At 37.5% G+C, this 12,209-nt stretch overlaps 1 protein-coding gene across 1 annotated transcript in view; it reads right to left on the bottom strand.

The window, feature by feature from the left end:
* Window positions 1-3,451: 3,451 nt before the first annotated feature.
* The window catches only part of LOC139493250 (CD209 antigen-like), a 41,324-nt gene continuing 32,566 nt past the window's right edge, over window positions 3,452-12,209 (bottom strand). Inside the window, exons 2-4 of the mRNA XM_071281479.1 lie at window positions 7,185-7,276; window positions 4,336-4,417; window positions 3,452-3,805 (exon numbers count right to left, since the gene is read on the bottom strand). Coding sequence (XP_071137580.1) covers window positions 3,582-3,805; window positions 4,336-4,417; window positions 7,185-7,276 — 398 coding nt within the window. The 3' untranslated portion in view covers window positions 3,452-3,581. The remainder of the gene's footprint in view (window positions 3,806-4,335; window positions 4,418-7,184; window positions 7,277-12,209) is intronic.

Genomic DNA, 12,209 nt, shown 5'->3' with positions numbered 1-12,209 from the left:
CTGTTTGCCATGTTCACTGTTTTGCTTGGTTTACGTTTCACAATTTTCCATCTCAAAATTTCACTTTTTTCCACGTCCATAATTTTGCTAGGTTTAAATTTCACTATTCGCCATGTCCACAGTTTTGCTTGGTTTTAGTTGCACTATTTGCCATGTTCAATGCTTTACTTGGTTTAGTTTCACATTTGCCATTGCAACAGTTTTGCTTGGTTTTAGTTTCACTATTTGTCATGTTCACGATTTTGCTTGGTTTAAGTTTCACATTTGCCATAGCAACAGTTTTTCTTGGTTTAAGATTTCATTATTTGCCATGTCCTAAGTTTTGCTTGGTTTAAGTTACACTATTTTTCATGTCCACAGTATTGCTTGGTTTAAGTTTCATCATTTGCCATGTCCACTGTGTTGCTTGGTCTGAGTTTAAATGTTGCCATTTTCACATTCTTGCTCGATTAAAATTTTCCAAGTTCCAAGTTTTGCTTTGTTCAGGTGTCACTTTTGCCATGTCCACATTTTGGCTTGGTTTAAGTTTAAGTGTTGCCATGTCCACTTTTTTGCTTGGTTGAGAATCGCTATTGCGATCACAACAATTTTGCTTCTTTTAAGTTTCACTGTTACCATGCACATTCTTGACTGGTTCTCATTTTACGATAATTGCCATGTTAATATTTTGCACGGTGGTGGTTTTTCAATTGCATTTTTATATTTTCTAGGTTGAAATTTCAATATTACCATGCTACAGATCTCGCATGATTCAAGGTTTGATATTACCATGATCACAGGTTACGTTTTGTGTAAGTTGTGCGGTTGTTGAGCTAACAGTTTTGTTTATATTAATTTTCATTGATAACACGCCACAGTTTTATTTGGTTTAATGGGTTCTAATGTCTTTACCACAATTTTGCTTAGTTTAAGTTTTTCTAATGAGATGTTCACATTTGCGCTTGTTTTGATTGCGATTTCGCCTGATGTGAGTTCCCCAATGCTCTTCAACTTTGTACTGGTTTGGCTTTATAAATATTTGAGCGTCACTGATGAGTCTTATATAGACGAAACGCGCGTCTGGCGTACTAAATTATAATCCTGGTACCTTTGATAACTATCATTATTGCCATATTCTTGAATTTGTTCAGTTTCAGAGTCATAATGATTATTACCATATTCACATATTTGCTTAGTTATATTTTTTGTTGCCTTGTTTCAATTTTAATTGGTTTTATTTTCACTCATGCTTTGTTCCTTTTTATATTCGACATAACGAGTTTTCGGAGGGTAATTTTTTTTATGAATTATTCATAGTATACAATCATGTAATTACATTCTTTTAAAATCTGAATGAAGGTTTTCACTTGTCAGAACCTCTTGAAACTGGTGATCTGAAATGTATCATCATTTTTTGGAGGATGCTCAATGTCATTTCTAGTTGCCGTGGTAGAACCTTGAATGTGTTTAGATCCTCACAAATGAAAATGAAGGTTTGATTCCACTCATCAAACTCTTAAATGAGTTCGATAAATAGACTGACAAAGAAACGGAAGATATAATTTGTTTTTCATTGCGACTGGGATATAGATATCATATATCAGTTCTTGTTGACGAGATATTATCCCCATTTTTTTCTCGACCAGGTAAGCTATTATCACCACTTTGCAAATGCTGTCGAACTCTTAAAACAATTTGGCCTCTGAATCCAACGAACCAATTCCGACCAAATGTATATTCAATGGTCCCTATGGTATCTAGAAAATAAAGTTGGCGTTATTTGTTTTGTCAATCGATCAGTATTTGCCACCATGGTTACATGAAGAACAAAAATGTATACATTACTAAGGACCTCGTTTCGGGGGTTAAGGGGTTAAAGAAGTCATCTACCATAGACGTCTCATGAGTTATTGACGAGGCTTTCAACAAAAGCTATGGTATAATTTACGAAACACCACAAAACTATCCAAAAGATATGACACATATATAACATGTAAAGTATTGTTTTATATCTATGTGTGACACAAGTAATACACTTTTAAGTCTTTCTTTCGGTAAAATGATCCGTCAAGGAAAATATAATTTAATCAATGGAAACTAGGCACTGCCTTCACAAAGCAAGTAGGCCAATCGTTGTGTATATTCAAAGCCTTTTTGACCTGACAATAATGTATCCTTAGTGCACTTTTTAAGATAATTGAAAATAGATATTTCCTAATCAGGTGGTTATGGAATAGAAAATCTAGAGACAATCATTCCATTAGGTTTGCGAATGGTGGGGTGCAAGATTTGTAAGCGTTGTCTGACTTTGCAAAACATTTCTTCCACGTCACTCCTTGTCAATATTATAATTTGGCAACTTTCTTTGTCCAGTTTTAGCAGGTTCGTGTCATTAAAACCGCCGTACAAATGTAAGTTAACCTTCATGGTGTATACATGTAAAACTGCCGTACAAATGTAGGTTAACCTTCATGGTGTATACATGTAAAACCGCCGTACAAATGTAGGTTAAGCTTCATGGTGTATACATGTAAAACCGCCGTACAAAATGAAATGTAAGTTAACCTTCATGGTGTATACATGTAAAACCGCCGTACAAATGTAAGTCAACCTTCATGGTGTATACATGTAAAACCGCCGTACAAATGTAAGTTAACCTTCATGGTGTATACATGTAAAACCGCCGTACAAATGCAAGTTAACCTTCATGGGGTATACATGTAAAACCGCCGTACAAATGTAAGTTAACCTTCATGGTGTATACATGTAAAACCGCCGTACAAATGTAAGTTAACCTTCATGGTGTATACATGTAAAACCGCCGTACAAATGTAAGTTAACCTTCATGGTGTATACATGTAAAACCGACGTACAAATGCAAGTTAACCTTTATGGGGTATACATGTAAAACCGCCGTACAAATGTAAGTTAACCTTCATGGTGTATACATGTAAAACCGCCGTACAAATGTAAGTTAACCTTCATGGTGTATACATGTAAAACCGCCGTACAAATGTAAGATAACCTTCATAGTGTATACATGTACATGTAAAACCGACGCACAAATGCAAGTTAACTTTTATGGGGTATACATGTAAAACCGCCGTACAAATGTAAGTTAACCTTCATGGTGTATACATGTAAAACCGCCGTACAAATGTAAGTTAACCTTCATGGTGTATACATGTAAAACCGCCGTACAAATGTAAGTTAACCTTCATGGTGTATACATGTAAAACCGCCGTACAAATGTAAGTTAACCTTCATGGTGTATACATGTAACATCATGATCTATACTAAACACGCAGTATACGTGTATGCAAAAGAAAAGAAATAGCAGTAGTCATTGATAATCAAATGTTTCATTACACATTAGAATTTAACAACACAATGCCAACTTAAAACTGATCGACTTCTCTGAGACCCCAAAAAGAAATAACATTACCCTCCCACTGTGTTAAATGCAAAGATGTCAAATCTGAAGAATTTTAATTGCTTATATAAAACTGTGAGTAAGAACATTAATTTTTGTTTGTAAAGTTAGTGTCTTAAGCTATAGGAAGACAACGCACATTTATCAATTAATCGTGCATGTTTTGCTCTCATTTCTCACAAATGTATCGCAATAAAGATGAGCATGGACGATCGTTCCAAAGGTACGAAGCTGCTTTCCATAATTCAGCACAGTCTTCATTATATCCAGCATCATCAGGCTGTCCGCCTCCCCAGTTTGTGTAATCCACAGCTGAGTTATCCGAAATCCAGCGCCATGTTCCTTCATGATGAATATCATGTGCACCAATTCTAAGTATGTCGATGTTGTTTGCTGTAAGATAACACAAATCAAAGATAACCTGCATATCTTGACCATATAGTATTTCAATAAGAACTGTGTGTAACAAGTAACAAGTCTAATACAAAGTTGTACTTTTCCAGATGATATCTGATATGTGAAAACCTATTTAGCTTTGAATGCAATAATAGTTTAATAAAAGATATAAATCGCACATTCAGCAATACCATATTAATTTACGATTGAAGCCAACAGTTAGCTCCATATATTGGACAGGAGATATTGCACTTTACTGACCATTTCTAGCAATGTTAGCACTTTATCTAAAACAAAATCTGTTATAATAGACAGAAACTGTAATAATAGACAGAAACTGTTCACTGAATAAAATGTAAGCAATACGATATCTGGAAAATGCTGCTTGCTCGGGGAAGGATATTTGTTGGTGTGGGGTGGGGGTGGGAGGGGATAGTAAGCGTCTCTTATGAATTATCACTATGACATATTCTATAAAATGAGTGATTTATGAAGAAAAGAATACTTCGTCTTATTAATACACTCACCAATCATGACAGTCTGAAGCCAGAGATTTTCTGATGCGTCCTCTACTTTAACCAAGTTAGAACCTTTCCTCTGGCAATCAGTCTGAAAAAAATGTACATTCTACAATAATAATATGTGTGCCATTTGTTTATAAATATTGTAAGAGTTACATTAATATGTGCACTATATTTGTGGCGCTATACAGACAAAATTCCGAGCTAAAAAGAGATATTATGTATATTTAATAAAATTCCTTCTCTATATTTTATTAGGTATAATTGCATTTGTAAAAAAATTCAGGTTCGTTGATATATATATCATTGGTCGATTTCAAATTCTTGAGAAAAAACGCTGTTTTAAAGAAGAGAAGAGAGAAAACAGTTTGATTCCATTGAAAATGAGTGACCAATTCACAAAACAAACCAAAACATTGAATTTGATGAACAAATATAAAAACGAAGATGTTGTAGTATGACCTAGTATGATTGCCAATGAGACAACTCTCCGTAAGAGACCATATAACACAGAAAATAACAACTATAGGTCACCGTACGGTCTTCAACAAGGAGCAAAACCTTTACCTCATAATCAGCTATAAAAAAAAGTCCTGAAATGACAATGTAGGGCCAATTTGTTGGGATTTTTTTTTCACAGAAGGGCCAATTTTAAAAAGTATACGTATATTATCAGTATGTGTGATCAAAAGTTAATTTAACCCTCAAAAAGGATGAATGTCCAATATGCGGAATTTCGAGTGTTTTTAGGTGGGAAAAACAGGGAATCCCCCCCAGAAGGACATTTCAAACCAAAAAAAAAAGAAGTTTAGTTTTTTATGACTGTTGTAATTCATAATGCTTTTCAACTCAAAAATGAAATTGGTTCATTGTGTCCTTATAACATAAAAAACTACTTTTTAAAGAAAAAATTGTAACATCGCTAAATTGTACCGATATACATATAGCTTCTTAATAAGATAGATATGGATAAGTATCGCCGTGGCTCCATCAGTAGAGCACAGAATTACTAAAAAGTGATGGTTTTGAAGAAAGGGTTCGAATCTCGCTCAGAATAAGTGCAATTTTTGTGTTGTTATGTCAAATTTTAATGTTTCCATCATATTTTTTCGGATGTTTGTTGAAATCATAGAGTCATTCTGGATTCATTTTGACTATATGATTTACTAGTATATCATTTACATGTATTAAAGAAAAAAATAACGTATCGCTTATTGTGTGCATTCCTACAATGTATGACTGTCCATACTCTTGACTTGCTTTCCATTCATGTGTTTACATTTATGACATATATTCAAGGAACAACTGCCGTCAAACTGATGTGGGTGCCTGTACATAACCAATAACACGAGAATTGATTCTATAGCAATGAAGCCCAAATGTTGCGGGTGTAATATACACATAGCTTAAAATGAGGCCATTGTATACAAGTTTCCAAAAAACACAAACAATTTTTCGAAACATTTTTTGAACATGGTATTATATGTAACAAATGCAGTCAACAGCAATTTTGTCGCCAATTCACAAACTGTGTAGATACTAGTACTGAAGTTTTTACCACCTTCACTACACCGGTACCCAACTTAAGTCATCAGAAAACAAATCAACACAACAGAACAAATCGATTACACTACAAATCGTGATTGTAGGTAAAACATAAAGAAGCTGTTGCATCTGTATCACAACAAAGGGCTGATTTGTTAAAATGCCAGAAAAGGCTTTGAATATAACATGTGTTAGTAACACAGGGTGATCTATGGCCAACTGATGTAAGATGTTCTCCGGTTAAAATGTATATATGTATTATCTTATCTTATCTTATAGACGATAAAACCTTAAAAGACCAGGACAAATACAGATATACATATACTAGTATTCAGAATGAGAAAAACACAATTTGAATTTGTTCGATATTATTTGGCTCCTTGACAAAATACCTGTTCAAGATATGAAAAAAGATGATGTGACGTATTTTCATGTACTATAATTAGCATCTATCGGGCTATTTAAAAACATGATTTACCTATCTTATCGAATGTAACAAATCCCCGGCAAATTGGCTCTACCTCTTTATGAATTCAAACGAGAAAACTAACGGTATAATGTATGTATAAAAAATGAACGAAAAACAAATATGTAACACATAAACGAACGACAACCACTAGTTAAACATGTTATCGGGATCCCAACCCTACCCCTAACCTTGGACAGTGGTGTACCAAGTACAAAGTCTTCGTGTCTCTATGTGTTATAGAAAAGAATATGTTTTTATTTTATGTTTATTAAATTGTCTTATATCTATTTTATTGTACGTATTGGTGTGCTTTTGTTTATTCTACATTGGCTATAGGTATAGGGGAGGATTGAAATCTTACGCGTTTGACCCCCGTCGCATTTTTGCGTCTGTCCTTTGTTTGTCGTGTACAATGTACGTTGTTTTTTTTTTTTTAATTTTGTTTCATTTATATGTTTCGGAGTTCAAAACGACGTCCATTTTCACTGAACAAGAACACATTGTTTCGGGAACAGTTTAAGCCCGGGATGTTCTTGTTGTGTTGAAGACCCGTTGGTGGTCTTCAACGGGTTTGCTCTGTTGTACGGTGGTTGTCTCCCTATTTCCATTCTTAATTCTATCATTGTAACAAGTGTTTGGTGTAGGTTCTGTGATGATTGATGCGCATTTGGTTGTTTTGTTTAAAATAGAAAGGAATTTACATTTTCGTTTTTCCGACTAAAAAAAAAAACGCATTGCTGAATCTCTAATTTCAGCGTCATGTTTAGTTGGGCTATTTACAATTCATATCATAGTAAATCCTTGTACTTAACATTATCGACCATACATGTATGCCACTTACTACAGAATCATCCCATGTCTTTGTATCGGGTCCGATGTAGTAACAGTGGATTCCAAACTTTATCCATCCTTTCTCACAGGGTCGTGACATTTCTGAGGAAAAAAACCATATAATACATTCACTTAAAGGTAATTAAAATCCATATTTTTAATAATTTTTCAATATGAAGTTTTCATCATGCTTATTACTAGTGTGGACTTTACTAGTGTGGATCTAGCCGTCGATAGCAGCCGGCGTTAATATTCATGAGGCCAGCCTTCAATAATATTCATGAGCTGGCAATAATATTCATGAGATGACTTGCGTTCGAAGAAGTGTTGTTAGAAACTATGAACGATAACTATGATTAAATAACGTTCCTATTTATATGTGATATTACTTCAAACAGGCATGTCAATGGGTGTCTTCTTCGAGGTCCGCGTTTACTAAATTAACTTTTGGTCTTCTTCAAGGACTTCTAGGTCTGCGTCTTTAAATAACATTGTAAATGTAATAAAAACAATGCAAATGCTTCCATAAATATAAAACAAAGTAATGGTCTTTTAACATTCTGTGATAAGAGAAATAATGTAAACTGAAGCAATAACAAGTTGAAATAAATATAATTAAATATAGAAATTTAATGGGACATTACAACAAACAAATAAAGTAAAGAACAGTTCTTATTAAAATTTTGTGATTATTGAATTAATGTAAGCTACAATAAATAAAAAAAAATGATTGAATACTAGTATAGAAATTTAGGAATTACAGAGAATTGATGGTCATATGGGCGTTCCATAATTTGTTCGTTGTTCGTTGTCTACAAATATAGTCCAATCATGAAACTAAAACATACAATACAGACAGTATTTTCTATTTAAACAGATCAGAAAAAATAGAAACATAGTTAATTGCAGAAATAAAAACAACAGAAAAATAAAAACTGTCAAGTACTATTTCAATGACATATAATTCTTCAAAATTACGGAGACCAATCTCAGTCATTAATCTTGACATTAACAATTTATATCATTGCCTTTAAAATGGCCCATAGCACTTATGCCCTACACCTCGTACGAGTTAGTCAGGAAAGGATAAGGGGGGGGGTACCCTGGTATATCACAAATTCGAAAATGAACTATTGCCGGCTGGCCAAACGAAGAGATTCTCCACGTGGGCAATAATACCAGAGGAAGAGGTACTTATTGCCTTTAAAATGGCTCTTGGCACTTGTACCCTAGACCCGTACGAGTTTTTCAGTAGAGGGTTAAAAGGGGGGATATGGTATTCCGGTTTACAACGAATTCGAACTGAACTATTGCCGGCTGGCCAAACTATAAGAGATTCTCCACATCGACCATCATACCAGAGGTAGAGGTTGGTATTGCCTATAAAATGGCCCTGAGCACTTATGCCCTAGACCCGTACGAGTTAGTCTGGAAAGGATAAGGGGGGTACCCTGGTATATCACAAATTCGAAAATGAACTATTGCCGGCTGGCCAAACGAAGAGATTCTCCATGTGGGCAATTATACCAGAGGAAGATGTACTTATTGCCTTTAAAATGGCCCATAGCACTTGTACCCTAGACCCGTACGAGTTTGTCAGTAGAAGGTTAAAAGGGGGGATATGGTATTCCGGTTTACAACGAATTCGAACTGAACTATTGCCGGCTGGCCAAACTAAGAGATTCTCCACATCGACCATCATACCAGAGGTAGAAGTTGGTATGGCCTATAAAATGGCCCATAGCTCTTATGCCCTAGACCCGTACGAGTTAGTCTTGAAAGGATAAGGGGGGTACCCTGGTATATCACAAATTCGAAAATGAACTATTGCCGGCTCGCCAAACGAAGAGATTCTCCACGTGGGCAATGATACCAGAGGAAGAGGTACTTATTGCCTTTAAAATGGCTCAGAGCACTTGTACCCTAGACCCGTACGAGTTTGTCAGTAGAGGGTTAAAAGGGGGGATATGGTATTCCGGTTTACAACGAATACGAACTGAACTATTGCCAGCTGGCCAAACTAAGAGATTCTCCACATCGACCATCATACCAGAGGTAGAGGTTGGTATTGCCTATAAAATGGCCCAGAGCACTTATGCCCTAGACCCGTACGAGTTAGTCTGGAAAGGATAAGGGGGGTACCTTGGTATATCACAAATTCTAAAATGAACTATTGCCGGCTGGCCAAACAAAGAGATTCTCCACGTGGGCAATGATACCAGAGGAAGAGGTACTTATTGCCTTTAAAATGGCCCATAGAACTTGTACCCTAGACCCGTACGAGTTTGTCAGTAGAGGGTTAAAAGGGGGGATGTGGTATTCCGGTTTACAACGAATTCGAACTGAACTATTGCCGGCTGGCCAAACTAAGAGATTCTCCACATCAACCATCATACCAGAGGTAAAGGTTGGTATTGCCTATAAAATGGCTCATAGCACTTATGCCCTACACCCGTACCAGTTAGTCAGGAAATGATAAGGGGGGTACCCTGGTATATCACAAATTCGAAAATGAACTATTGCCGGCTGGCCAGACGAAGAGATTCTCCACGTGGGCAATTATACCAGAGGAAGATGTACTTATTGCCTTTAAAATGGCCAATAGCACTTGTACCCTAGACCCGTACGAGTTTGTCAGTAGAGGGTTAAAAGGGGGGATATGGTATTCCGGTTTACAACGAATACGAACTGAACTATTGCCAGCTGGCCAAACTAAGAGATTCTCCACATCGACCATCATACCAGAGGTAGAGGTTGGTATTGCCTATAAAATGGCCCAGAGCACTTATGCCCTAGACCCGTACGAGTTAGTCTGGAAAGGATAAGGGGGGTACCTTGGTATATCACAAATTCTAAAATGAACTATTGCCGGCTGGCCAAACAAAGAGATTCTCCACGTGGGCAATGATACCAGAGGAAGAGGTACTTATTGCCTTTAAAATGGCCCATAGAACTTGTACCCTAGACCCGTACGAGTTTGTCAGTAGAGGGTTAAAAGGGGGGATGTGGTATTCCGGTTTACAACGAATTCGAACTGAACTATTGCCGGCTGGCCAAACTAAGAGATTCTCCACATCAACCATCATACCAGAGGTAAAGGTTGGTATTGCCTATAAAATGGCTCATAGCACTTATGCCCTACACCCGTACCAGTTAGTCAGGAAATGATAAGGGGGGTACCCTGGTATATCACAAATTCGAAAATGAACTATTGCCGGCTGGCCAGACGAAGAGATTCTCCACGTGGGCAATTATACCAGAGGAAGATGTACTTATTGCCTTTAAAATGGCCAATAGCACTTGTACCCTAGACCCGTACGAGTTTGTCAGTAGAGGGTTAAAAGGGGGGATATTGTATTCCGGTTTACAACGAATTCGAACTGAACTATTGCCGGCTGGCCAAACTAAGAGATTCTCCACATCAACCATCATACCAGAGGTAGAGGTTGATATTGCCTATAAAATGGCTCATAGCACTTATGCCCTAGACCCGTACGAGTTAGTCTGGAAAGGATAAGGGAGGTACCCTGGTATATCACAAATTCGAAAATGAACTATTGCCGGCTGGCCAAATGAAGAGATTATCCACGTGGGCAATGATACCAGAGGTAGAGGTACTGATTGCCTTTAAAATGGCTCATAGCACTTGTACCCTAGACACGTACGAGTTTGTCAGTAGAGGGTTAGAAGGGGGATATGGTATTCCGGTTTACAACGAATTCGAACTGAACTATTGCCGGCTGGCCAAACTAAGAGATTCTCCACATCAACCATCATACCAGAGGTAGAGGTTGGTATTGCCTATAAAATGGCTCATAGCACTTATGCCCTAGACCCGTACGAGTTAGTCAGGAAAGGATAAGGGGGGTACCCTGGTATATCACAAATTCTAAAATGAACTATTGCCGGCTGGCCAAACGAAGAGATTCTCCATATGGGAAATGATACCAGGGAAAGAGGTACTTCTTGCTTTAAAATGGCTCATAGCACTTGTACCCTAGACCCGTACGAGTTTGTCAGTAGAAGGCTAAAAGGGGGGATATGGTATTCCGGTTTACAACGAATTCGAACTGAACTATTGCCGGCTGGCCAAACTAAGAGATTCTCAACATCGACCATCATACCAGAGGTAGAGGTTGGTATTGCCTATAAAATGGCCGATAGCACTTATGCCCTAGACCCGTACGAGTTAGTCAGGAAAGGATAAGGGGGGTACCCTGGAATATCACAAATTCGAAAATGAACTATTGCCGGCTGGCCAAACGAAGAAATTCTCCACGTGGGCAATTATACCAGAGGAAGATGTACTTATTGCCTTTAAAATGGCCCATAGCACTTGTACCCTAGACCCGTACGAGTTTGTCAGTAGAAGGTTAAAAGGGGGGATATGGTATTCCGGTTTACAACGAATTCGAACTGAACTATTGCCGGCTGGCCAAACTAAGAGATTCTCCACATCGACCATCATACCAGAGGTAGAAGTTGGTATGGCCTATAAAATGGCCCATAGCTCTTATGCCCTAGACCCGTACGAGTTAGTCTTGAAAGGATAAGGGGGGTACCCTGGTATATCACAAATTCGAAAATGAACTATTGCCGGCTCGCCAAACGAAGAGATTCTCCACGTGGGCAATGATACCAGAGGAAGAGGTACTTATTGCCTTTAAAATGGCTCAGAGCACTTGTACCCTAGACCCGTACGAGTTTGTCAGTAGAGGGTTAAAAGGGGGGATATGGTATTCCGGTTTACAACGAAAACGAACTGAACTATTGCCAGCTGGCCAAACTAAGAGATTCTCCACATCGACCATCATACCAGAGGTAGAGGTTGGTATTGCCTATAAAATGGCCCAGAGCACTTATGCCCTAGACCCGTACGAGTTAGTCTGGAAAGGATAAGGGGGGTACCTTGGTATATCACAAATTCGAAAATGAACTATTGCCGGCTGGCCAAACAAAGAGATTCTCCACGTGGGCAATGATACCAGAGGAAGAGGTACTTATTGCCTTTAAAATGGCCCATAGAGCTTGTACC

The sequence above is a fragment of the Mytilus edulis genome, chromosome 10 (genome assembly GCF_963676685.1).
Source record: "Mytilus edulis chromosome 10, xbMytEdul2.2, whole genome shotgun sequence".
Classification (NCBI taxonomy): Eukaryota; Metazoa; Mollusca; class Bivalvia; order Mytilida; family Mytilidae; genus Mytilus; species Mytilus edulis.
This window is presented reverse-complemented; position numbering and strand designations above follow the sequence as displayed.